General features: G+C 52.0%; 2 protein-coding genes across 6 annotated transcripts in view; one reads left to right on the top strand and one right to left on the bottom strand.

Moving 5' to 3' along the window:
* Positions 1 to 1,174: 1,174 nt before the first annotated feature.
* Positions 1,175 to 6,140, bottom strand: Nat9 (N-acetyltransferase 9). 4 transcript variants are annotated; one of them, XM_021175722.2, is made up of 7 exons: positions 6,117 to 6,140; positions 5,045 to 5,130; positions 3,441 to 3,550; positions 2,912 to 3,055; positions 1,990 to 2,049; positions 1,699 to 1,793; positions 1,175 to 1,609 (listed from the first exon to the last, which is right to left on the bottom strand). In XM_021175722.2, exons 2-7 carry the CDS (start codon positions 5,119 to 5,121, stop codon positions 1,370 to 1,372), a joined length of 726 nt encoding a protein of 241 aa, XP_021031381.1. In that variant the 5' UTR covers positions 5,122 to 5,130; positions 6,117 to 6,140; the 3' UTR covers positions 1,175 to 1,369. The 4 variants fall into 4 exon arrangements, with proteins under 4 accessions (XP_021031381.1, XP_021031379.1, XP_029339178.1 ...); XM_021175720.3 differs by lacking the exon at positions 6,117 to 6,140 and adding an exon at positions 5,409 to 5,678 and having other exon boundaries at positions 5,045 to 5,133; XM_029483318.2 differs by lacking the exon at positions 6,117 to 6,140 and adding an exon at positions 5,409 to 5,678 and having other exon boundaries at positions 1,699 to 1,778; positions 5,045 to 5,133.
* Positions 5,779 to 25,515, top strand: part of Slc38a12 (solute carrier family 38 member 12) — a 58,903-nt gene continuing 39,166 nt past the window's right edge. Inside the window, exons 1-8 of one of the 2 annotated variants that reach the window (XM_021175718.2) lie at positions 5,779 to 5,890; positions 6,508 to 6,620; positions 14,326 to 14,447; positions 17,878 to 17,959; positions 18,371 to 18,467; positions 19,198 to 19,278; positions 22,278 to 22,377; positions 22,703 to 22,811. In XM_021175718.2, coding sequence (XP_021031377.1) covers positions 6,576 to 6,620; positions 14,326 to 14,447; positions 17,878 to 17,959; positions 18,371 to 18,467; positions 19,198 to 19,278; positions 22,278 to 22,377; positions 22,703 to 22,811 — 636 coding nt within the window. In that variant the 5' untranslated portion in view covers positions 5,779 to 5,890; positions 6,508 to 6,575. Of the gene's footprint in view, positions 5,910 to 6,507; positions 6,621 to 14,325; positions 14,448 to 17,877; positions 17,960 to 18,370; positions 18,468 to 19,197; positions 19,279 to 22,277; positions 22,378 to 22,702; positions 22,812 to 25,515 lie in introns of both variants that reach the window. The other variant, XM_029483317.2, reaches the window with a different exon arrangement.

Below are 25,515 nucleotides of genomic sequence, written 5' to 3'. Positions count from 1 at the left end.
AGAGTAGACCACTTAGCCTCCGGACACATTGTGTGGCAAGGTGGGATAGGAGGGACTTTGCGAAGGGAAATAAATATACTGCCTCTCTGTCAGGAGGCTTTTGAGGGCCCAGGAGGGTCCTAGGACCGGGGTGTTCAAGAAAAAGGGAGTGTGGCCCAGGCCACTTCCCGTTCACCTGTTCTACAGGAAGACCACCCAAAACCAGGTCGCTGGCCTGAAGGACAAGTAAAGACGAACTGGCTGAGAAGCCCTGGAGCTCTGGGTTGGGAGAAGGGCCAGTCATTATCTGGCCATCTTAGCATTAAGGTCTGGATTCCTTACAAGAGCCCATCCTGTGCCTGCCTGCTCGGCCAGCTCTGTCCTCCCTTATCCACCCACTCTTCTAAGAACCCTTTGACCCCAGGTGGAGGTCCCCAGGCTGGTGTAACAGGCCTAAGGATTGCCCTTCAGGGCTTGGAGGAACCCCTCCCTATCTCACCTGCTGGGTGGAGAAACCTTGGGGGAAATCTTTGACTCTAAGCTAGACCAGAACTCCTGGCTAAGGTCTGGAGTAGAGTCCAAAGGGAACCAGTAACAAGCTCCACTTCAAATTCAGGAGATATGGAGAACAGGTTTTTTTCCCCTGCAGTCTCAGGTAAGATGCCAGGACTGGGGGTTCTGGGAGATCTCGGCAGTAACCTTATCCGGAGCCATCTCTCACAAATGCACTTCTGTCAACTGTTTTGAAATCATGCCTGGCCTTTCTTCATGACTCCTTCAGATAACAAAGTGGAGTTGGGGGGGATGACACCCTTCGCCAGAGCCTAAAGAACTTTGCCAACAGTCTGGCCATCCTGAAACCGTGCCTCTGCTGCCCCCTAGTGACCAGGTTCAGTGCAGCTGCCCAAAGGCGAGGGTGATAGCTGAACGGAAGAGCCTGAAGTACATGTACTTGAGGGAGGGGTTGAGAGTTGCCTTCAGTTTCTCTCACCTGCGGCAGGCTCAAGGCTTCTCTGACAGGGATGCTCCCCAGATACAGGGAGCTATATTCAGAAGTCGCTCTTCCCTCAGACCTGTCTGGTACCAAGGATGCTGGGCAGAGGGGCCAACCCACTCCTTCACCATATCGCCTGTTTGACCTGCTGACTGCCCTCCCCTTCCCCAGGGGGAGGGTGGGTGAACAAACAAGGGAAGCTGCCCAAACAAGTGCTTTACTCAGCCAGGGCCCCAGGGAAAGGCTGGCTCTCCACATCCATCCGTTCCAGTCCCCACCTCCACCCTGACTTTGATGGGCTCCAGCCACTCCTTCCAGTGCAGTCAGGGTCAGTGTGTGGCTCGGAGTTGGCGAGTGTTCTTGACCACTGCTAACCAGGGGGGGACCATGGCTGGCTCAGGAGAGCCTGGCGCAGACTGAAGAGACTGCACTTGTGTCTCCCATGCAGCCGTCTGGCCTTGGGAGTGGGCAGTTCCAACTCTTCTGCTCGCTCAGGGGGGCTGTCACAGGCTCGGCCTTCCTGGTCCTGTAGGGTCTCTCTTCCATGTGACTCGTCTGCTCCAGAATCCACTTCCGCTCTGGCTCGCTCACTGCCAGCCTGAGTGTCACCTCCTGGAAGACGTTGCTCATAGCCACCTGTAGAAGCCAGAGAGTAGACCTACTGAGTACCACCCCAACACCAACAGCCCTGCTTCCCTAGGCATCCCCACCAATGATGCCCTTACCTGCTTAAAGTGAAGTTTCTGGAACATCCGAATGCTAGGTTCGTTTTCTTGCCCGATTTTGGCCTCAAACTTGGTCAGACCTAACTTTGTCACACCTCCAGTTACGGGGGGTGGGGGGTGGGGGGTGGGGGGAGCACACAGTAAAAGCTCCACTCTTCTAGCCTCTGGTCCCAGTCTGCAGTTGGGGGCCTGTCATCTGCTGCTCCCCCCTCCCCCCTCCCCCCACAGCCCAAGAAGGCTCAGCTGAGGCCTGCCCACCTCTACCCATGTGGTCAGTTCTGTTTGTCTTACCGTAGGACATGATCAGGAGAGAAGCCTCAGTGCCAAGTCCCTGCCGTCTGTAGCTGGGCTCTAGGAGAAAGAGCACACTGTGCCTGGTACCAGACACCAGGCTCCAGTGTGTACACCTGACAGGTACTGGCTCACTAATTTACCAAAACTCCATGTTAGCATTCTGCCCGGGAAAGGCAGGCGCACAGAAGTGGCAGGGCATGCGAGGCTCCCAGCAATCTGAACCCTGCTCCTTTTACCAGGGAGCTCTTGGCAGAAGCTAAGGACCAAGGACGCACAAGCAGACAGGGCTCCTGCACAGCATGGCAGGATGTCTCCTGAATCTCCTGTGGACCTCTGCTCTGTGGAGGATCTCCTCCCAAGCAAGGGACAGGTGGAGCTGTGAAGATGACAAACTCAAGGGCTAAGGGTGGGGAAGATGGACAGGTAGAGCTGTGAAGACGACAAACTCGAGGCCTATGGGTGGGGAAGATGGCTTTGATGCCTAGAATCCATGTGAAAAAGGTAGGTGTGGTGGCATAGACTGGGTGCCCTGGACTGGGGAGGCACAGCCAGCTAGCCTGGCCCACTCGGCAACTTCCAAGCTGGTCAGAAACCCTGTCTCAACAAAAAAAAAAAAAAAAAAATGAAGACTTAAAAAGGTTGATGGTATGTGAGAAACAAAAGCCAAAATTGTCCTCTGGTGCACTCGAGAGTGCGTGCACGTGTATACACACACACACACACACACCCAGGCTAAAGGTTAGGGTCACACCAAGGCATCTGGAAGAAGGTGATGGACCCAAGGGTTAGTCACAGTGCTAAATGTGGGACAGGGGAACAATCAGCCACCGTCCAGCGCTAGCTGACAACAGCTGACTGAGCCAGCCCTGGGCACCCAGTTAAGCTCTCTGAGGTTCTGTGTGAGCCTGGTGAGACAAACCTGCAATCATGACCTCTATCTCCCCCAAGGTGGGGTCTTCCAGGTCTGTGAGGAAGAGGTTCACATCTCCCACCATGCAGCTCTCTTCAGGGGGGCGAGGCTGGGCCTGCCACTTCTCTGCATCCAGCACAATGAAGGTGCACTCTGAGGGCAAGAGGCAACAGGGTTAGTTAGCACCTGCAGACTTGATCTGAAGTGGCCTTCTCCAAGACATCTGTACTCAAAGGAACAAGGGACCCAAAGGGTAGGAGGACCTCTACCAGGCCACACACAGCAAGGGAGCGGGGGACAGCAGGGCCTAAACAAACAGCTAGAAATCAAATTGCTTTATTTTCTCTAAATCCCTCCAAGCCCAGGAAAAAGGAGTCAGCCGCGGGGATCACATCACTTTAAGCGGTTCAAGTATGAGCAACCTCTAAACTTGTCACCATCATAGCTTAGTGATGCCCCCCGGAGGGGCAGCAGCTGAGGAGTGAGAGAAAGGGAGGGGTGGAGGCTGCCTGGGGTGGGGGGTGGGGGGCCTCCTCACTGTCCTCATCTTCACACCAGCTACACTGCATCTCATACTCCTGCTGTAGGGTCAGCTGCTCTGAGGCTGTCAGACGCCGCAGTTCTTCTGACTTCATCCACTCGTGGTACCTGTGGGGGTGGGGAGGGGCAAAGGCCTGCCTTAGGAGAGAGATACTGACTCAACAGCATTGTGCTTCCTGGGTGTGGAAGGACAGGCCTGGAGGCTCAGCACCCAAGAGGTTAAGCCAGGAGGCGCAGGCGTTCAAAGCCACCCTGCGTTCCAGGAGACCCTTTCTTCAAAGCAAATGAACAGGAAGAGGGGGGAGTGTTTAAGCTCTGTCTGGGGAGAATTCTATGCCAGGCTCTCAACACTACAATATCCAAGCAGCAATGAAGTATGAGGTACAAACAAACAAGAATCTGACACTGGGTGTGGTGGCGCAGTTTAGTCCCAGCACCAGGGAGGCAAAGGCAGGTAGGTCTCTTTCTATAGCCTACATAGTTCTAGGCCAGCCAGAACTACCCAGTGATACCCTGTCTCCAAATAAATATACATAAATTTAAAAATAAAATAAAATAAAATACGGATGTGACATCCACTCTTTTCTGGTTTTGCCCACACAGGATAAGTGCTGTGGAGGTAAGGACGTTAGTCATTTTCACTCTATGTCTAAACACATTGTAGCTGGGCAGTGGCGGCTCACGCCTTTAATCTCGGCACTTGGGAGGCAGAGGCAGGTGGATTTCTGAGTTCGAGGCCAGCCTGGTTTACATGAGTTCCAGGACAGCCAGGGCTGCACAGAGAAACCCTGTCGGGGGGGGGGGGGAACAAAAACAAAAACATTGTAGGTATTCAGTTAATATATAATCGATTTTTTAAAAATGCCCCACTCAAAAAAAGAAAAAGAAAAACCACAAAAAGTCTGAGTTTGTGCTTTCTGAGGTGAAGTGGGTATGGGTGGGCAGAAAGGGTAGGTTCTTTGCTCAGGCAGCAGCAGAGAGGGTAGCTCTAGGGGCCCAGCTTCCCACCCAGGCAATGTAAAACCAAACACTCCTCCAGTTCATGAGGGTAAGGATATGCCAGTCCAGCCTCAGCAAAGAGGGCTGAGGAGGCCTCTACAAGACAGGGTGACCGATCTCCCCAACGCAAAACTGTTGTCCCCTACAGAGCCAGCTTCTCAATCTGCCAGACGTTTGCCAACTAACCTCACAAAGAGTCCCTGTATCTCACTTCTGGCCTTTAAACAGTAGGCATCAAAATAATGAATTCAACATCTGGGACAAGCACACGTTAAGTCTCCAGAGGATATGCCATCAGTAATTTAGATGAGCCCTACACTTCAGCTTTATTCCTCCTGCATGTAAGTCCCACCCCCATCCCCCACTTTGAGTCACAGTCTCATTAAGTACCTCTAGCTGGCCTGGAACTTATTATATAGACCCAGCTGGCCTCAATCTCACGGAAGAGATGGACCTGCCTCTGTCTCCCAAGTGTTGTGCCAGAATCAAAGGTGTACAGCACCACACAAGTGACGTTTGTTAAACAAGACAGGCTCCTAGATTAAGACACCCTGTTTGCAATTGCCCTCCACGCTACAACCAGTCTGGTAATGAGTTAGTTACCTGGGCACGTGCTCGGAGGTGTAGGGTACCAAGACCACCTTCTTGCCCACTAGCATGGTGTTCTGATTCAGCTTCATTGTAGCTGCCTACTAGTGGGGAGAGTTAAAGACTTCAGAGCCCCCATAGTGTCTTCCCAACGCAGGGTGGGAACTGGAACTCTTTCTGTAGCAGTGGAGCTATGTTGACAGAAGGGCGTCCTGCCTTCCCCTCACAACGGGGATTCTAAAACTCTTGTAAGAGAAAGAGCCGAAGTGGTCAATACATCTCGGCTCTCACCCAGGGCCAAGTTCTGGCTCAGTTTCCAGCCCATTCCTACACAACGTGCCCGTCCACCCCCAAATGACCTGTTAACCCTTTTTTTAACCTGTTTCCAACCCTAGCCTCCAGCGTCCAGAGTCCACGTCACTCGGCTCTGGCCCTTCCGTTTTCCTGTCCCTAAGCCCCACTCAAAGTTCTCAGGCCTTCAGCCCTTTGCGTGGTTCCTCGCCCGTCTGAGCGCCGTAGTTTGCAAACTACAAAGCTCACAACCACCCCCTGCGGAGGAAGGCGTCCCCAACGACAGGCGTCTGTGTCTGTCCCGGAGAACCAGGCTTTCCGCATGCGCGTGGAGGGGCTTGCTGTCCGCTTCCGCCACGCAGACGGCAGCCGCAGAGCCCAATCCCGGCCCCGCCCCCGCGAGGCATCCAATCAGCGCTCTGCGCCCCTCCCCACGCGCTCGCTTGGAAGGGGGAACTGGGAAGCGTGCGCGTGCGCGTAGCGGGTGCTGGTGCGGGGCCCCTGGTGCCGGGTGGCAGCTGCGGAGGTGGAGGCGGTGGCCACTGTGCCCGGAAGCTAGCTGTGCTGCAGGTCTGGGACGGGCAAGAGGGTAGGACAGGGTGAAGATGGATGTGCATTTTAGAGTCTCACCTAGAAGGGAGGGGAAGGGAAGAAGAGGCTGAGGGACGGGCTCTGGAGAAGAGAGGGAGGTTTAAGGGTGGGAAACCCTAAAGCAAAGCAAAAGGCAGGTGTCGGAGCGCGAGGACCCATTTAAAAGAAGAGGCTTTGGGAAAAGGAGTTAGGATGGAGGGGCGACCTTGGAAAAGCTGACTCCCGCTGTGGGCGAAGAAGCAGACAGCTGTGTGGGCTGTCCTGTGTAGTAGTGAGCTCATAGATAATGAAACGGACGTAAGCACTTTAGGGTAAAGGGGGCTGTGATGGTTAGTGAGGCTTAGAGGCCCGGAAAGCCCCCTCAGTCACTTGGAGTGTGAGCAGCATCCAGGCACGGAGAAGTGCCTTGCATAGCAAGAGTCAAGTTAGAAGGCATGGTCCAGGGAGCCGCGTCCCACCAAGGCTGTCTCAAGGCAGATAGGGAGACCAAAGTGTCTGATTTAAAAGGGCTACAGGTGAAAGCGGCAGGCTGCAAACCCCCCACCCCCAGTCCCATCTCTGCAGTTAGAGAACTAAAGTCTACTCTTTTGTCTTAGGAGCTGCGGCTGCTGCTGCCACTGCATAGAAGTAACCTCTTGGACCAGCCCTTCCTCACTCTCTGGAGATGGCAGGCGAGATCACAGAGACCGGGGAGCTCTATTCTCCTTATGTGAGTTCTTCTCCATAAATGTGTTCTGCTCACTACCATGCTCCTGGTTTCTAGAGAAGCCCACTGCTGTCTGTGGACTATACTCATTATGGCCCTGGTTTAAATAGACCCTGGTGAAAAACACAACGGAAACTCCACATAGCTCCAGTCGGGTTCAGCTGTCTTGGCTCAGACTCATCAGACTCATTCCTCATTTGTTTATAATTTTTTAAAAGTTTTAATTTTAAATGATGTGTGTATGTATGGATATGTGCATGCCTGTCAAATCCAAAAGAGGGCACCAGGTGCCCTGGAGTTAGTTGTGGATGGTTGGATGCTGCTCTGCGTAAGTGCTGGAAGTGAACTCGGGTCCTCTGCAGGAGCAGCAGGTACTCTTAACTGCTGAGCTGTTTCTCCAGGCCAGTTCTCCTTCTAGACACCTATCAGAGAGCATCAAGCCAAACGTAGTCTCCCATAATGTCTATCTCAGGGCTCCCACAGATGACACACAGTTCTGCCAGCCAGATGGGCGGTCACCGACGGCTGTCGCCGTGGAGTTGTGTTCCTCTCAGTAGTCAGCAGCCTCTTTCTTCCTTCGCTAGATTCTAAATTGCACAACTCTTGTGGTCTTGGATGTCGAAAGAGGCGGTGAGCTGCAGAGTCTCCCAATTGCAGTTTGGTAGAGCATGCAATTATGACAATTAGAGCGATTGATTCCCCTCTGTCTCAGCTCCGTGGCCCCTGCACTCCCCCCCCCCCCACACACACACTCAGTTTATCTTCTCTCGGGGCTGTATCCAGTTGGTTGTGGTTATTGCATCACGGGGCCTTCACTGGGTAAGTCGCTGGAGGTAATCGTGAGTTACCTGGGTTGACTCACATTGGTACCGGCTGTCACCAGAAAAAGCAGCTCTTCTCCACCAGCCACCTTTTTAGGATTTTTTCTAGTCTCAGCAGTGCCCTGCTGTTCACAGGCAGCCACAGAGCACACACACACACACACACACACACACACACACACACGCATGCACACTTCACCGCTGCAGCTCACCAGGGAAAGTGCTGGAGTGGACGGTGACCCTGTCCATGCAATCATGTGATAGTTCTTAGTCTCCCCTGTCAGCAAGAAGATGTCTGCGCTGTCCCTACACGTTGCCACAGTTCCTGCTTTTTCTGACACTCACTACAGACTTGGAGACGAGGAAGTGAGTTATTGCTGTGACCGCATTTTAGAAAGAAAGTACCTTATGTCCCCATTCCTTGTGCCTTCACCATGTAATCATCCACACGGGCCACCTTGTGACGCCACAGCCGCCTGGACAGTTAGGCCTGCATGCCTCAGGAGCTCCGCTCCACACACCTCCCCCTTTTTTTCCTTCCCATCTTCTGTGTGCTTTCTTTTATCTGGGGTCTTTGCACTTTGCCATAAACAAGCACTGTGACTTTGTTTTTATCTTAATTGTGAAGGAAGAGAGATGAGAAAGATGGGTGCTGGTGGCGACGGGGGGAGGGGGGGTGTTAATCAGGTTCTGAGGAAAGCAGCCATCTTCTTTTTTTTGTTTTGTTTTGTTTTGTTTTTTCGAGACAGGGTTTCTCTGTGTAGCCCTGGCTGTCCTGGAACTCACTTTGTAGACCAGGCTGGCTTCGAACTCAGAAATCCGCCTGCCTCTGCCTCCCGAGTGCTGGGATTAAAGGCGTGTGCCACCACGCCCGGCGCAGCCATCTTCTTATAGGTCTTTGTTGTCTTTTAAATATTTGATTTTTGTGTGTACGAATGTATGGAATTCATATATGTGTGTATGTGTATATAAACATGCGTATGTGTGTGCGTGTATATATATATATATATATATATATATATATATACTCAAATGCATAGGTGTGTCTATATACATATATGTACATATATATACATATACATGTATGTATCTTATGCATGCAGTGCCCTCAGAGGCCAGAAGAGGGCGTCATATCTCCTAGAACTGGAGCTATATCTGGTTTTAAGCCACCATGTGGGTGCTGTAAACTGAACCAGGGTCCTCTGCAAGAGCAACAAGTGGTGTCCATCCCTGAGCCATCTCTCCAGGTCCTAAGGCTCTGTTTAATTAGTTTCTTGGGAATTTTGTGCAGTGTGCTATGGACATGCTGACCTCTTCTCCTGGGACCTCCCAGGTCCACTTCCCTACCCACTCAGCTTTGTGTCCCTTTAGAACAAAAGCAAAACCAAAGGCCATCAAGTTCAGTTGTCCTGCTAATAGACTCTGGGACAGGTGACCTCCTCCTACTGGAGCTTGGGTCACTTACCAGGGGCTGCTGACTCACTCACTCTGTCTCTGTCTCTCTGTCTGTCTCTCTCTCTCTCAGCAGCTTTCAATTCCAAATATTCACTTGACTTCACACCCTCCTTCCCCCTTTCTGCTGGGACTTGGTCTGGCTTGGGCTTGCACAGGTATTGTGCGTGGCCTTTGTCATGGCCACTGCGAGTTTACTGGCCGTTACCTCACGTCTTATGCTTCTTCCTACTACCACTGTATCTCCTGAATGACCTTAGGGTTTCTTTCTTTTCTTTTTTTTTTTTTTTTCATGACAGGGTTTCTCTGTGTAGCCCTGGCTCTCCTGGAACTCTGTAGACGAGGCTGGCCTTAATTCTGAAATCCGCCTGCTTCTGCCTCCCAAAGGCTGGGATTAAAGGTGTGCACCACCACTGCCCAGGGTTTCTTACTCTACCATCCTAGAAGAATAAGTCTGGGGTGCAATTGTGTGTCTGTCTGTCTGTCTGTCTGTCTGTGTATGTGAGCACCAACATGTGTGAATTGGTTATTGTTTTTAGATTTTTATGTGTATGGGTATTTTGCTTGCACGTATATCTGTATACCATGTGCCTGGGGCCCACAGAGACCAGAAGAGGACATCAGATCCGGTAGAAGTAGAGTTACAGATGGTTGTGAGCTGTCATGTGGGTGCTGGGAACTGAACCCAGGTCCTCTGCAAGAGCAGCAAGTGCTCTAACCATTGATCCATCTCTCCAGTGGCACACTGACCCCCTCCTCTGTCTCTATCTCTGTCACTTTCCCTCTTCCCCTCCCCTCCTTCTTCTCTCCCTTCTTCTCTGTCTCTTTAGATTTATTCTTTTTTTTTTTTTTAACTGTGTTATCTGTGTCTGTGTGTAGGCAAGAAGAGGGTGTTAGATCTCCTGCAGATTCCCTGAAGTGAATTATAGGTGCTTGTGAGCTGCCTGACATGGGTGCTGGGGACGAGACTCTGGTCCTCTGCCAGAGTAGTGCACGCCCTGAACCTGTGCTTTGCCAGCTGGGCAGCAAGTCCCAAGGGTCCCCCTGCACCCACCTCCCTAGTATTGGGGTAACACTTGCATGCTCCCACCCCCAGGCTTGGTTGTTTGTTATTTTGAGAATAGCCTGGAACTATTCAGACCAGGCTGACATCGAGTCGAATCCATAGAGATGCACTTGCCTTCTCCTCCTGAGTACGGGGATAAACGTAATGTACCGCCATGACCCAGGTTTTTATGTGGGTGCTCAAGAGTAAACTCCAAACCTCGGGTTTGCATGGCAAGCCCTTTAATGAATGAGCCATCTCCGCATCCCTACAGTCTGTTTGTTTGTTTGTTTGTTTTGTTTTTTGTTGTTGGTTTTTTTGTTTTTTGTTTTTTTTGGTTTGTTTGTTTTTCTGAGACAGGGTTTCTCTGTGTAGCCCTGGCTGTCCTGGAACTCACTTTGTAGACCAGGCTGGCCTCGAACTCAGAAATCCACCTGCCTCTGCCTCCCAAGTGCTGGGATTAAAGGCGTGCGCCACCACCGCCCCGGCTTAGCCCTACAGTCTTAAATCCATTGCTGCCTTCTGACTCCTTTGACTGCCATCAGAGGGGACACTTCTGAGAGATGGTGTATGAGTGTCCTGGGTATCTTCTGGTGGAGGGGATGCAGGCAGATAGAACGCTGTACTAAGCTCTCTAGGGCACAGAGCTGCGGGGCTGTGCCTTCCCTAGTTCAGTACACAGAGGAGCAGGGTGAGCCTCCTTGTGTGGGTTGATCTTCAGAGAACACAGCAGGGCCTCATTCCTCCACTTTCTGCCACCCTTCCAAGGAGGCTGCCCCTCCCCCACTGTCATGTGACCTCCTTTTCCCTTTCCAAGGCTCCTCTTGACCTGGCCTGTGGCTGACTTGAGAGTGGCTTCCTTTTGTCTGCTCCTCATGACCCATGGTCACTGAGGATTTAGGATGCGCCCAGACTGCCGAGGCCCTCAGATGGCACAGGATCCCAGCCTTGCACTGCTGAGCTCCCAGTGGACACACAGTGTTTACTCCGGACCTAAAAATAGCAGCAAAGCAGGACAAACAGCTTCTAGATAGAAGTCTGTCTCCTAGTTTCCTTTTTTTTTTTTAATCAAAAATTGTTAGGTGTTTTCCCTGAATGTATATATGTGCATAATATGCTTGTAGCTCCTACAGAAGCCAGAAAAGGTGGTCAGATGAACTGAATCTGTAGATGGTTGTGAGCCATCACATGGTGTTGGGAGTGGAACCCAGGTCCTCTGGACGAGCAGCCAGTGCTCTTAACCACAGAGCCATCTCCCCAACCAGACAAATGTTTGTTTTCAAGACAGGGTTTCTCTGTGTAACCCTGGCCGTCCTAGGACTCATTCTATAGACCAGGCTGGCCTTGAGCTCAGATCTCCTAAGTGCTGTGCCTGGCTTCTACAAATGCTTCTTATACTTATTAATTCTCCCATAAAGTTTTTGCCTAGTCTTACTTTTTTTTTTAAGTAATTTTATTTTTATTTTCTATGTTTAAGAGTTTTACCTGCATGTATGTCTGTGAGAAGGGTGTCACATCCCCTGGAACTGGGGTTACAGATAGTGGTGAGCCACCATGTGGGTGCTGGGAATTGAACCTGGGTCCTCTGGAAGATCAGCTTGTGCTCTAAACCACTGAGCCATCTCTCCAGCCTATGTCATGTTCTTAAAGTTCTTTGCCTTGCTTCCATCGTGAGAAGCCTCTCAGAAGTTCCTACCCCTGCTTAGTGTTTCTCTTAAAAGTGTTAGGCGGAGAGTAAAGCTGTTCAGAATCTAGATGTCGGGGTCCGCTGGGGTCTGTTCTCAGTGCCTATGGGGAGCCCACCAGAGATGGCCCCTCAGACACAGTGTATAGCCAATTAAAAGTCTTTATGCCAGCTGACGGGGACCAGACCCCAGAGGTGAGAGGAGGTGACAATATGACAAAGGACAGGGACCTAGGTGTGACCCCAAGTGTCCAGGTCATGGGATTTTAAAGGACAGAGACCTTGTCCAGACATCTTGCTCATCAGCTGGGGGTTTGGGGGTGAGGGCTTTGCAGGGTAAGCAGTTTGAAGCAGGCAGTATTAACAGACACTAAGACGCTAAGATAAGCGGTTATCTGGAGGAGGTTCCGCACAAACAGGCTAAGATAACGTAGGCCATCCTGACCTCTGGTTCCTAGAAGAGAATTACATGGTTTTCCCTGGAATTCTCTATCAAGGAGATCAGATTCTTGTTAAACCTGAGGCTAGCTCAGCAAGAATGCAAGATGGAGGAACCTCTGCACTGTCTTGGCCTGTCACCCCTGCTTCCAACCCTCAAACTATCACACCTCCATCACTTCCACAAGAGCCTGTGTCCTCTGTGGCTTGGTTGACCGACCACAGCCGCTGTGTGGCTGCCAGAAAGCCCTACGCACACCTGTAAGAAGGTGATGTCAGAGTCCAGCAATTGCTCAGAACACAGCTCCCGAAGGGGTCCTCCCCTCACATAGATCCAGACATCGTGAACCCCTAGCTAGTAGACTTTGAGGTGCCAGGGTCTCTCACCTGAGGACAAGAGGGTATCCACACATTTCCCTTTCCCTGCAGCGTAGCAGGTAGAGAGCCTGGCTGCAGACCACACTGTGGAATTGTCCCCATTCCTAAAAGCTATAAGACACCCCCCTCTCATGCCATGGGGAACCGGACTCTTCTTCAGGGCCCTCACCATGCTGTCATTTATTGGTTTGTCTGGCCGTAGCATGAGTAATTCTTCATAAAGTCCATCTGTCCCAGTGTTTCCTTGAACCTCATGTTCAAGGCCCTGTGTTCCCCCTCCCCCCCATTTCTCCCACTCTAAGCCTTTGTAGCTGAAAGTCTCTCCCCTTGGCCTTACTCCCTTGTGAAGGGGGAGGCACATAGAGCAGATGGGTAGCACAGCCCACGTGTGGGGGTCAGAAGACAACTTTGGGGAGTTGGTTCTCTCCTCGGTGACACAGGCTCAAGGGGATCGGTCTTCCTCTTCCTCCTCCTCCTCCTCCTCCTCCCCTTCTCCTCCTCCTCTTCTTCCTCCTCCTCCCCTTCTCCTCCTCCTCCTCCTCCTCTTCCTCCTCTTCCTCTTCCTTTTTCCAAAAGTATCTCATTGTGAATCCTAGGTTGGCCAGATCCAAGTTCCTCTCTCCTTAGACTCCCAAATGCTGGCATTGCAAGAGCGAGCCAGCTGAGCGCCATTTACCTAAAGCTCTTTACCTTATCTCTTGCAACAAAGCCACAGTTCTTCTCTTCCTCCTCCTGCTCTCTCACTGTAATCTGTGTCTCTGTTCTCATTGTCTCTCCCCTCTGTGGTCCACAGCTTTATCAGGTGAAGGGGTGTGTCTGTCTAGTCCCATTGAATCCACATCTCCAAGCACTGTGCAGGCCAGAGGCTCAGGAATGGCTAAATGAGGGGTGAGCTGAGCTAGCTAACTTACTCTAGCCAGGTACACACTGGCTTCAAAGTGCCAGTGAAGAAACTGACCCCAGCCACTTTAAGAATGTGTCTGCTGTCCACAGTCACTTGTAAAAAGCCAGACTTACAGTTCAGAAGGCCAGAGGTGTAGTACCAAGCCCAAGATAACCTGAGCAGGGTCCAGTGGGGTCCTCCGACTTTAATTTTGTAGCATGTGAGCTATGTGTCAGGGTTTATATTTTTATTTATTTATATAAGTATGTGCACATGCATGTACTCATGGGCGTCGGTTAGAAGACTACTTGCAGGAGTCAGTGGGTCCATGGACTTGAACTTGGGTTGTCAGGTTTGGCAGCAAGCACCTTTACCCACTGAGCCAGCTCTCTGGCCCAATTGGTTTTGCTGTTGTTTTAAATCCTGAACTTGCTAGTCAACTGTGGTAATGCACGACTGTAATCCTAAGACTTGGAAGGCCGAGGCAGAAAGATTGCCATGAGTTGAAGGCCAACCTGGGCTACCTAATGCTAGGCTAGACAGGACTACATAATAAGGCTTTGTCACAAACAAAACAAAAAAAACCACAATTGGTACAGAAAGAAGGACATAGGTATGTGGATATCACCGCTCAGTGGACAGTGGCAAGAGCTGGTACAGAAGAAGATGGGCCACCTCTGAGACGTTCTCTGAGGTCAGTAGGCCTGCTCAGCCTTGTGCCGCTCGGTGCCCTGCCCGCGGTACTCTGTCTTCAAGGAGCCCCAGCCAGGTTGAACAGACCGAAATTGATAAGAATGGAGACCGAGGAGCTGTTGTCCTCTGGGTGTGCAGGCAAATGCGTGGCTTCCCAACACCTGGCTACAGATCATGGTTCCTTAGGACTCAGGTGCCATCCCTCCCTATCTCCCCGGAAAAGACCCAGGAAGGCTTTCACAGTTGTGATGTCATCCAGAGCCGTCCTTAGGTCATTTGATCCCCTGGCTGAACGTTGTTCCTGTTGGTTCCAGGTCGGGCTGGTGTACATGTTTAACCTCATCGTGGGCACAGGTGCGCTCACCATGCCCAAGGCCTTTGCCACCGCCGGGTGGCTCGTCAGCCTCGTTCTGCTGGTATTCGTAGGCTTCATGAGGTAAGAGCTGCGGGGGTTGGGGGTTGGGGGGCTGCCACTTGGGGGCTGGGGACAGAACTGGAAGAAGTCCACCCAGGGAGCCCAGATGTCTCTTAATTAACAGGAAAGAGCTCTTGTGGGGTAGGAAGATTGCTGTTTCCATACACATAGAGGTAAGTGTGTCTTAAGCTAGGTAGCCCAGAGCAAGGACAGTGGATCCAAAGGTCACCAGGGCCTTTGCTAACAGCACAGAGCAGCAGCCCTAAGCACTTAAGTCACGACGACAATGACAGAGACGACAACGACGACGACAACAGACAGACAGACAGACAAGACAGACAAGCCCCTGAGGTGTCTCACGAGGCAGTGGCCAGCTAGTCCTGACAGACTCTTAGACTCCTTCCTCTGAGTTTTATCTCTTTAACTATCAGTACTTGCTCTCTGAGAAGACAGCACCTAACCACCGAAAAGGCCAGCTAGTGAATCAGTTTGCAGTTTAGATTTACTTAAAATAATTTACTACAGGCACACACGTATGCGGATGTTCCCCATACATACATATGTATACACACATGCATGTGTATATGCATGCACACATACATACACATATATGGGACAGTCAGTTTTTTAAGGACCTGCCTTGTGTCCACCCCACCTGCCCAGGCCTTCACGAATACTGGCTTTGTTGACCAGATAGATGCTGAAGGGGTTGGCAGCTGGTGCTTCAGAGCAGACAGAGCCTCCTCCTGGGGATTCTCCTGTCAGTCTGAAGTCCCATCACAGTGGCCCAAGCTGTAATTAGATCAAGGCAAGTCCTCCCCCTCTACCAGGTAGGAACCCATGTTGAAGCAGTGGGAAGTCGGGGCTGCAAAGATGGCTCAGCAGTGTAGAGCACACGTTGCTCTTGCTGAGGAGGACCTGGGTTTGGTTCCCATGGTGGCTCACAACCATCTGTAACTCTGGTTCAGGGGATCAGATGCCCTCACCTCCATGGGCAGTGTACAGTTTTTATGGTGCACATACATACATGTAGGCAAATATGTGTGTGTAGAGCTATACATGTATATATAATAAATAAAACTTAAAAACAGGTGGGGCAGTGCACACCTGTAATCCCACCCAGTGCTGGTGCAGCGGAAGGACAAACAGGACTGGAAGATCAGGCTTAGCCACATAATAGATGCCACCCTGTCCCCGCGCAAGCATGTGCACAAAAAAAAAAGGGGGGGGTAGAGAAACTTGGAGACTCCTCCAAGAACTATCTCCCTGGGAGTGCGTGCTTCTCCTACACCATCCTCCATGTTAGGGGCTTTCCACAGAATAAAGCGAGAGCAAGTTACAAGGTGATAAGAGAAAAAGAGGGGTTGGGGAGGTGGGGAGACTGCAGGTTTAAGTAGGGCCCTAGATGGGGGCGTGGGGACCTGGGGTGTGAGAGCCTGTGAGTGTGGGGGCATGGGGACCGGGGGTGTAGGGACTGAAGCATGGGGTTCGGGGTACGAGACGGAGCTGTACCACATCAGAGGCCTGAGGAGAAGAACGCCGTAGAGAGAACGAAGCAGAGATAAAAGCTGAAGGGAACAGACCCAGAAGAGGCTCATGGGAGGGGATCACACCCAAAGATTGCGGTTTCTTTTACCACTTATTTTGGGGAACCTTGGGGGTGAACCTCTGAACTGTGAACTGTTGGCTCATTACGTACTTCATGCTCTGGCAGCTCAAGAATTCTTGTCCAAGTCGCTGTGTCCCCTTTAAAGGCTCAGTACTGGCAGCAGCCATATGATTGGAGAACGGTTATTGGAGGCCCCCCCAGGTAGGGGCTGCCGCGCCCCGCTCTGCTAAACCCTTTTATGTTTGAGTGTGATCAATGAGTTGGCTCTGCACAACCGTAAGAAGCCTTCATATGCCTTAATTAAGATTGATTTCAGTTTCGCTACCAGTAAGGCGTGGAAATGCAGAGCCCTTAGAAGGACCAGTTAGGCGAGATAATGAGAAACCTTCCTGGACTTCCCCAGGCTTCATGCCCTGCCTCTGGTCCTTGACCCTCTGATGGAGGGATGTGGGTTTAGCTGTGAGCAGCCCCACAGGTCCCTTCCCACCTGATTGTAGGGCTTAGCATTTACTGCTGGCTGCTGTAAGTACTGGAGGGTGTGGGGACAGAGCTGTGTAGTCCTCAGAAAGTCTTTAGAAAAATGTCAGCCTGAGCAGATTCACGCCCAGGGTTGCAGCAGCCAAAGGCGGCACCCTGTGTCTACTGTGAAGGGAAGCATAGTGTGTTCCAGCAGCCCTGGGACTGTGGAGAAGCGTCTAGTACCCTTTCCCAGTCTCCCTGTAGAGAGACAGTACACACTATTTTAAAATTGAGCCAAATTATTTAGGAAGTGAAGGTGCTGCCAAAGGAACAGGAGTTGGATCTCAGAGTTGAGGTCCACTTTCAGCCTCCGTCCCCACGGTCCTCACATTAGTGTAAAATTGAAAGTTGGCCACTGCTCTGTGTTCTGGCAGCAAGAGAAAGATGCCTGCTGTCCTTCTAGAAGCTATAAGAGGCCCCTTTGTGAATCAGCCCGCCACCTCAGGTTTTGTGTCTGCCCCAGCAGGCCCTTTCCGGGTAACAGGACTGCCTCACCTAGCTAAGTGCCACCTACTTCCACCCCAGCCTGGGCAGTCACCCTCTGTCCTCGTTGGGGTTACCACTGCTGTGATAAAGGGCTTATTCAGCTTAAACCTCCACGTTGCTGTTCACCTCTGAAGGAAGTCAGGATAGGAACTCACACAGGGCAGAAACCTGGAGCCAGGGGCTGACGCAGAGGCCATGGAGGGGTTCGGCTTACTGGCTTGCTCCCCATCCATGGCTTGCTCAGCTGCTTTCTTATAGAGCCCAGGACCACCGATGGCACCGCCCACAATGGGCAGGGCCCCTCTCACATTCATCACTAATTGAGAAAATGCCTTACAGTTGGATTGTATGGAGGGCTTTTTCAGTTGAAGTTCCCTCTTTTCAGCTAACTCTAAACTGTGTCAAGTTGACAGAAAACCAGCCAGCATACCCTCCCTTCCCCTGACTTCATAACCCTCTCCTGTGCAGGGGATATAGACGCTTATGTCGGTAGTGACTTTGAGGCAAGGCACTCATTTGGTGTACACAGTGACACTTTAATTTCTCCTTTACATTTAGTGTGTGTGTGTGTGTGTGTGTGTGTAGGAATGGTTCTCTCCGTCCTTCATGTGGGTCTCAGTGATCGGCTCAGGTCATCAGGCATGGCAGCAAACACCTTGACCCACTGAGCCACCTCGCAGGCCCTGAACCGTGGATTTTAGCCAGGGAGGACCATCTCAGAATTTCTGTGGTGAACACCTCTCAGAGAAGAGAGTGCTGTGGTTGAGAATTTGTGGGTTGGGTCAGATTGTACTTCCTGCTGACTCTCATGCCATTAACATGTGGCTTCCCCCTCAGCTTTGTGACAACCACCTTTGCCATGGAAGCCATGGCTGCAGCCAATGCCCAGCTCCGCTGGAAGAGGATGGAGACCCACAAGGTGTGTGCATTGCCCCCCCCCCACTCCCTCAACCCCCCCCTAGCCCCACCCCCACCCCGTCCTCAAGTCAGTGCCTCTGTTTACCCTGTCAGTCTCTGCAGGCCTCCCCGTCAGCCCTGCCCCAAGTTTTAGCTGCAGTGAAGTAGTCACATACAGCTCAAGGGACACACATGGTGGCTGCTGTCCCTGACACAGCCACCTGGAGCTCACTCGTTCGTTCTGAACCTTTGTCCCAGGGACACTCCTGTCTTTATCTTCTGATGTGACAGGACACTCAGAGCCTCCAAGGGACACCTTCTGGAAGGAATGAGCAGGCAAGGGCCAGGGTCAGCTGGTTTTTTTTTTTTTTTTACCATTGCATGCTCAGCTCTCTCCTCCCTTTTTCTCCTCATCCATCCTACTGTCTCCCAGGAAGAGGATGACGAAGACTCATCCACAGCCTCAGACAGTGACCTCCTCAGCCAAGACAACTACGAGAGGGCAGAGAAACGCCCCATCCTGTCCGTGCGTAAGTCTTGGGCTGCTGGTCAGCAGGGCTCCCTGTCTTTGTAGAGCGGTTCCTGGGGAGTTTCCCTGCAGACGGCCTCTGAAGTGTCAGCTTAGAAGGCCTGTGGAGTAGGGATCCTGAGCAGAGCATCCTCTGCTGGCTTCGCCTGTCCCCTGTGTATAGATTGGCACATTACCTAAGCTCTGGGCCTCAGTTCCCGCCCTTCTACAGTTACTGACATAATCAGGGTTTGCCTACATCCATCTGCCCGAGTCTCTGGCTTCATCTCTCACACCCCTACCCCCACCCGAAACACACACACACCCTTACCTCACTGTCTCATCCTGTGCTGGCCAGAGTTAGGGGCACTGTCTGTCCCCATAAGAAGCGTGCCTGGATTCTCTTTAGGCTTGGGGCTGGGGAGGAGCCGCTTGCTGGTGATAGATACACTTCCCCAGTGTGCCCTGAGCTCAGACTTTATCCCAAGTACCATACACACAAAATAACTCAAGAAATCAAAAAGACTTCAAATGCTTGAAGCAAGACATACTAGAAGGGAGATTAGCCCTGCTGGGAAGTGCATCTCAGTAAAAATGGCCTAGCTGGCTGGCAAGCGCGAGGACTCGGGCTTGAGGGGAGAAGAAGCAGCTTGCTGATACAGTTGTTGCTCTAGAGAATTCCCAGAGTTCAAGCAGCCCCCTCAGGGCTCTTCTGGTGAACAACCACCGCCCTGTCTGTTCCGGCCCCACAGAGAGACGCTCATCCGCCAACCTTTTTGAAATCACAGACCGGGTGGAAATGGGACAGATGGCTTCCATGTTCTTCAATAAAGGTAACAGTCACTCTGGGATGGTGTGTAGAACGGGCACATGCGACCCTTGCTGAAACTCCTGGGGCTCCGTGTTGAAGGGCAGGGCAGGTGGGTGGAAGCAGAGCAGCCATCTTTCCGGGAGGCCTGGCCAGCTTTCTGTTATCTTCCTGGGGTTCCTCGCTGCACACTAGCCTGAAGAACAAGGCTTATCCATCTGACTAGTACAGACAGGTCAGGAGTCCTAGTTCACCTTCCAACTAAAGGAGCCAGTGGCCCACAGCTATAGACTCTGCCTCGAGCACCCGCCCCCTGTCGCCAGCAGAGGGAGCTAGAAGCCCACATCGATGTCGCCCAGCGATAATGGAGCACTGTAGAGCTGAGGCAACTGTGCCTTCCGGGCTCTGCTTGCTCCTGGCTGGCATTTGCTACAACCTGCAGGTGTCCACCTGACGCCACTATCTGCCAGAGATAGCCATTTCTGTCTCTGTGGCAAATCTTGTTTTTTTGGAAACCGAGCTGTTTAAAGAGCTTAATACTTAGTAGTGCATAGACCTTTGCTGTCCCTACCTCTGCAGGTATGGAGCACAGCCTCCCGTAAGCCCTTCTTTCTAAGCTGACGTAGAAGGCCTTATGCCCCTCTGCCAAAGCCTCCCCATTTGCCAAGTGGGGCATCTCTTGTCAGTTCTGGTCTTGCGTGTGGCTGTGGAGTGCGGGGGAGGATTGCAGAAATGGGAACCTACTTGACTTGGAACTAAACACCAAGCGCTCAGTGTTCCATCCAAGGTGCAGATCGGTGATTGGTCCAGGAAGGGTGACTGTGGGCACAGGCTGGCTGGAGCGGGCTCCATTCTCCTCTCTGGGCCAGCCTAGTAGAGGTTTGCGTGATCCATCAAAGCCAGCATGGCTGTGTTGAGGCCACATTTGTGCCTTTCCTGTGTCCCCTTCTGTCACTGGCCCTCACCAAGGGAGAGCACATATGCGTCCTCTTCTGGGAGCCACTGACATTATCGAAATTCAACATTGGAAAAAACCAACTGCGCTTCAGTGGGAGAACACACACAGGCTCTAAACCGTCTCGCTTGATGATATGTTCTGTAGCCCGTCCTGATTTCCCTTCTTATTTGTTTACATGTCTATGTATGTGCGTGACAGACATACATGTGTGTAGAAGCTGATATCAGGCATCTTCCTCCTCTTTCCTCCATATATTTTCAGAGAAGGCCCTGCACTGAACCTGGGGCTCACAGATGCAGCGAGGCTGACCGCCATTCTCGCCCTCAGTGCTAGGATTACAGGAGCATGTAATCCCATGCCCCCACCCTGATTTCTTTTTTTTTTTTTTTTTTTAAAGATTTATTTATTTATTATATGTAAGTACACTGTAGCTGTCTGTCTTCGGACGCACCAGAAGAGGGCATCAGATCTCATTACGGATGGTTGTGAACCACCATGTGGTTGCTGGGATTTGAACTTCGGACCTTTGGAAGAGCAGTCGGGTGCTCTTACCCACTAAGCCATCTCACCAGCCCCCCACCCTGATTTCTTAAGATTGTTATGCACTAGCAGTTTTTATTGTCTTGTCTGCCCACATTCCATAAAAATTAGCCATTTGTGTGGGAGCCACCTCAGCCATTGAAGAGCCCCCTGGTACCTCCTGCAGGGCTTCTCAGGCTTGGCACTGGGGACATTGAGCTGGTAACCCTTTGTCAGGGCATCCTGTCCTGAGCATATAGGACAGTGAGACAGCGTTTCTGACCTCTAGTTCCAGAGCCCACCCCTGCTCCTCTCTGTTCAATATCTTAGACCACCAGGTTGTTCCATCACCTGTGGCAGAGCTGCACCCTCCACAAAAGGCTCCCCAGGGCTCCACACTCATTCCTTGTCATTAGAAATGCCAGGCTCAGACATTAATGTCCTCTCGGGAAGTTCATCGATCCTCCTACTTTGTGTCTAGTAATGAAATTTTATTGATCAAGGAGGGCTGACAGTTCATAAACAGCCACCGCTGTAGCCGTTAGAGGGTGGGAGGAAGTGGCTGGAGGCAGTAATGCCTTCCCACTGAGGGCATCGGCCATCTGAGAGGAAAGGCGGGCTAGAGTGGGCTGTACCTAGAGCCTGGGGTCATGAGTGACAGACAGCCCCAGGAGCTTCAAGCCAATCAAGGTCAATTCTGACGTGTCAAGGAAAGGATACGACACCTGTCATGTTTAAAAAGCTCGTGCCGTGCCTTCGTGGGTTCATTTTTTTTTTTTTTAAATTCTGTTTTCCTGGCCATTTTTTCTCAGGATTCCAAGGAACATAGCTGACCTCACATAGCCTAGGACTAACAAGTACCGGGCTTTCCCCTGGGGACCTGTGGGCTGTTCTGAGCCACCAGGATTAGAAGGGAACTGTCACTTCATTTATCTGCCTGTTCTCAGAGAAACCAGCAGCATGGCATCCTGAGCTTGAGCACTGAGTCTGAATGCGAGTCTGGAGCTGGTTGTCTGGGACCACGTGTTAGCCTTAGGGGTTAGCCCCAGCTACTCATGTCTAAGCTTCTCCGGGGCTCCTGTCTGGATCTTTGTTTATTACACTATTTCTTTTGTTTGGGGTTGGGGGCATGTGTGCTAAGGCCAGGGGCGAGGCCCATGGCAATCTGCCGAGATTGCTTCTCTCCTTCTATCACATAGACTGTAGGGACTGAACTCAGACCATCGGGCATGACGACAAATGCCTTCACCCACTGAGCCATCTCTCTGGGCCTGCCGGTGTAGATTTGATTCCTCTCTCTGATCTTCAGGTTCGACGAATCTCTCAGGCACCAGTCCCAAGCTGATGCATCTCCTGCCAGCCTCACAGTTTAGCCAGCCAGAATAAGAAACAGGAATTTGGGGTCATTTTTTTCCCCACTTTTTGTAGAAGGCAAATGGCCTGAAGAACTGAGAACAGCGGAAGCAGTAAAGAAAGACTCAGGCGTCAAAAAAGGACGCAGACGTGTCTGCCTCTGGCTCCCTGACCTGTGACTTTGTTGTTTTCAGTGGGGGTCAACTTGTTCTATTTCTGCATCATTACTTACCTGTATGGAGACCTCGCCATCTACGCGGCCGCGGTGCCCGTGTCCCTCATGCAGGTGACCTGGTGAGTACCCCTCATCTTCCGTCCTCAGGTTGGCTGCAGACCCACGGGCCTGCCCCACTAGCAGGGCAGAGGGGCTTCCACAGAAGCACAGCCCTAAACAAACCCACAGCCTAAGGAATGTCACACCCAGGGCCCTTCTTCACCACAGGGCAAGCTGTGCCCTCTGTCTTCCAAAGGCACGGTCTGTATCCCCAGACTTGTGAGCCATTGTGCTGCGTGACCAAGTGGGGCTTGTCCTAAGCGGTATTTTGTGGGACGTGCGAACTGAAGCCCCACTGTCACTCCCTGCCCACGCTGAGCCCCAGTTTGCCATTACTCTCTTCAGCAGCGTCTCCGGAAATGAGTCTTGCGGCGTGGATACAGACGCCAGATACAACGACACTGATCTGTGCTGGGGCCGCCTGCGCCGGGTGGATGTCTACCGAATCTATCTGGTGAGTGCCCTCTCCCCGCCTGGGGCACACAAGGCCAGCGTGAATGGCGGAAAGCATTCAAACTCCTTTCTTTCCGGGCTCAGCCCTTTGTTCAGAGAAGAGTCCTGCTCTCTGCCACCCTCTGGCTCAGGAGTGAGGTCTTAGCCACAGAGTCACGGGTGGCATGGAGTGGGCCTCCAGGCTCAGGATAGCAGTCTGTTGTGCGCTTAAGCAGTTTGAGGGGTACTCTGCAAAGGTCTTGCGTTCCGGAGACTTCCCGTGTCTCGGCCTTACTCCACGCCAGTGAGGTACATACAGGCAAGGGTTGGGTTTTGTGACAGGATAGACATGTTGTTAACAGTTGATGTTGGGTTTTGTGACAGGATAGACATGTTGTTAACAGTTGACCCTTTCCTCAGACAGCCTCCTCAGGCAGGTTGGGCTCCGCCCAGCCTTCTTCCTGTCTTCCCATGGATGAGGGAAGAAGATGAATGGCCTGCCTTACTCTTGATTGCTTCGTGCGTGGTATGGTGGGGGTGGAGCTGACTAATACCCCAGACAGGACTCAGATAATAGGACGACACAGCACCAGAGGCCATTTGTCTCTGCCTGCTTCAGAGGCGGGCTCGGAAACGCCTCCCTCCAGCTTTTTCATCTTCTCGTCTTTGTGCTTTTCTGCCCCCGCTTGGTTCTTCTCGGCCCTGGCACATGGTCAGGTGTGCTGGGTTCTGCTCAGTCCTGGCCGTGGCTGCTGGACTGATGTGAAAGGGCGAGGAGAGAGTAAGATCTTTCTGTTGGTGGCCTCTTGACTTGGGTCAGCCCCATCCTGGCTCAGGGTTCCACGGACTCCATCAGCTGTGTTGCTGTGGTCTGGATTTGTTAATCCCAAGGACTGCTGAATGGGTTTTATCTCCCTGGCCCAGCAGGCTCCTGAAGGAACCTTGAGGCTGTCTTGCCTGTTTCTGGAGCTACCGCTCCATGGTCTGTTTCCCCTCTGGGCATGAAGCCCTGGCCAGGACTTTGTGTGCTTGTAGAATTTCCTCCCTGACGCTGCCATCGGAAGTCGGACAGGTAGCAACAGCAGATTAAATTATCTGCTGGCCAAGTCCACCTCTCCAGCCTTGGGAATAGGCACATGAACCCACCAGGCAGCCAGGGGCCAAGTAGAGGTGCAGCAGAGGCTTTGATAGCCTCTTAGCATTTCAGTATACCACAGATGAGACAAAATCACTCACGAAGGTCCTCTGAATCCCTTCCTCCCCGGGTGTGAGCAGGAGACTGAGGTGTCTGGGTGATACAGGGAGAAATGACAGGAGCAGAGCTCTGGCAGGTCCTCACAAGGGGAGGCTACACAGTCCTCACACTCCGCCTGGTATATGCCCCAACTGTGGTATACGCACAGTCCACACTGAGCGCAAGGGGTATTGGTGGCTGCCATTTGCTTGGTGAATTATTCAGGAGCATTGTTATTGCTGTGGTAAATCGTCCCTTCAGTCTTTTCTCTAAACCTTCCACACGATGGAAGCCTCCCTCCCCGAGTCTCAATAACTCCGACGGAACAGAGGGAACCCTTCGGGAAAGCAGACAGACATTAATTACTGCCTTCATCTCCCAGATATTGTGCTTATAACTCAGGGAGCTAATTGTCCTGGTGCCTGCAAGCCCTCCAGGCCTGAGAGGCCAAGCCTTCAGAGAAGGAAGGGGAAGATTAGTGGCCCCACCCCCCAGGAGCATGCTTTCTGGGTAGTAGCCACTATCAGAGCCGGAGCCCCAGCCTGCCCAGAACCTTCACTTCACCTGCACGCTTCTCCCAGCTCAGAGGGCCACCGGTTCAGGAGTCATCTTGGAAGTCGCTTTGCGACTTTGCATGAGGCTCCTGGGGTCTGTGGCCCAGGAAAGCTCGCAGCCTCCTGACACCAAGTACCAGGGATTGTACCCCACTGGTGCCACACCCAACTCTACCAAGGAGCAAGAGAAAAGATAGCAAAAATGCTGGCATCTTTCCCCAGGCTCGAGTCTCCTGGCAGATGATCAGGGCATCTTTCCCTCCCAACTAAGGGGAATGAGACCCTAGCAAGTAGCCTCTTTGTATCTCAGAAGTAGGTCCAACATCCTGTATCCTGGCCTCTTAATCTTTCTAGTTCAAGTGGTCTGTCCCTTCCCAAGGCTTTAGCCTGCCTCTTACCACCGGCCAGTCTGATTTTGCTGTTCATCGAGGTCCACTCAAAATGCTAGCAGGGTAGCGAGCAGGTTGGAGGAGGCTGAAAGCGCCCTCCCGCCCCACACGTAAATCACCTCAGGTAAAGGATGCTGTCCCAGGCCTGCATCTTTAAAAGGACTTCGGAATAACTGTCTTCGTTGCTATTCTGGAACACTCTGTTCTGTGGGGTAAAGAAACAGGCTTTTCTATTGTGGCTTAGTCCGCAGAATTCTCTGGAATCCAGCGCAGGAAGCCCCTGAGGAGCTCACAGAGAATGAGGATAGGCGGGCCAGGATCTACCTCTGAGGCTGGGCTGTGAGCAGCACCGTGGGTACACCAGGAAGGGAGCTTTTCCACCACAGCTACCAGTTTCCTTCCAAAGCGCCTTCCCTTAACGGATGGGCAGTTCCTCCCCTCTACCCAGTGTCCATGGCTCTCCCCATGAGTTCCAGTGCTGAGAGTCCCCTGCATCACCCGCTGCTTCGAGCGTGCTCTCAGGTGTCCTGACATGCTGCCACGGGTGTT

The sequence above is a fragment of the Mus caroli genome, unplaced genomic scaffold, assembly GCF_978045245.1.
Source record: "Mus caroli unplaced genomic scaffold, Mus_caroli_1 scaffold_13, whole genome shotgun sequence".
Classification (NCBI taxonomy): Eukaryota; Metazoa; Chordata; class Mammalia; order Rodentia; family Muridae; genus Mus; species Mus caroli.
This window is presented reverse-complemented; position numbering and strand designations above follow the sequence as displayed.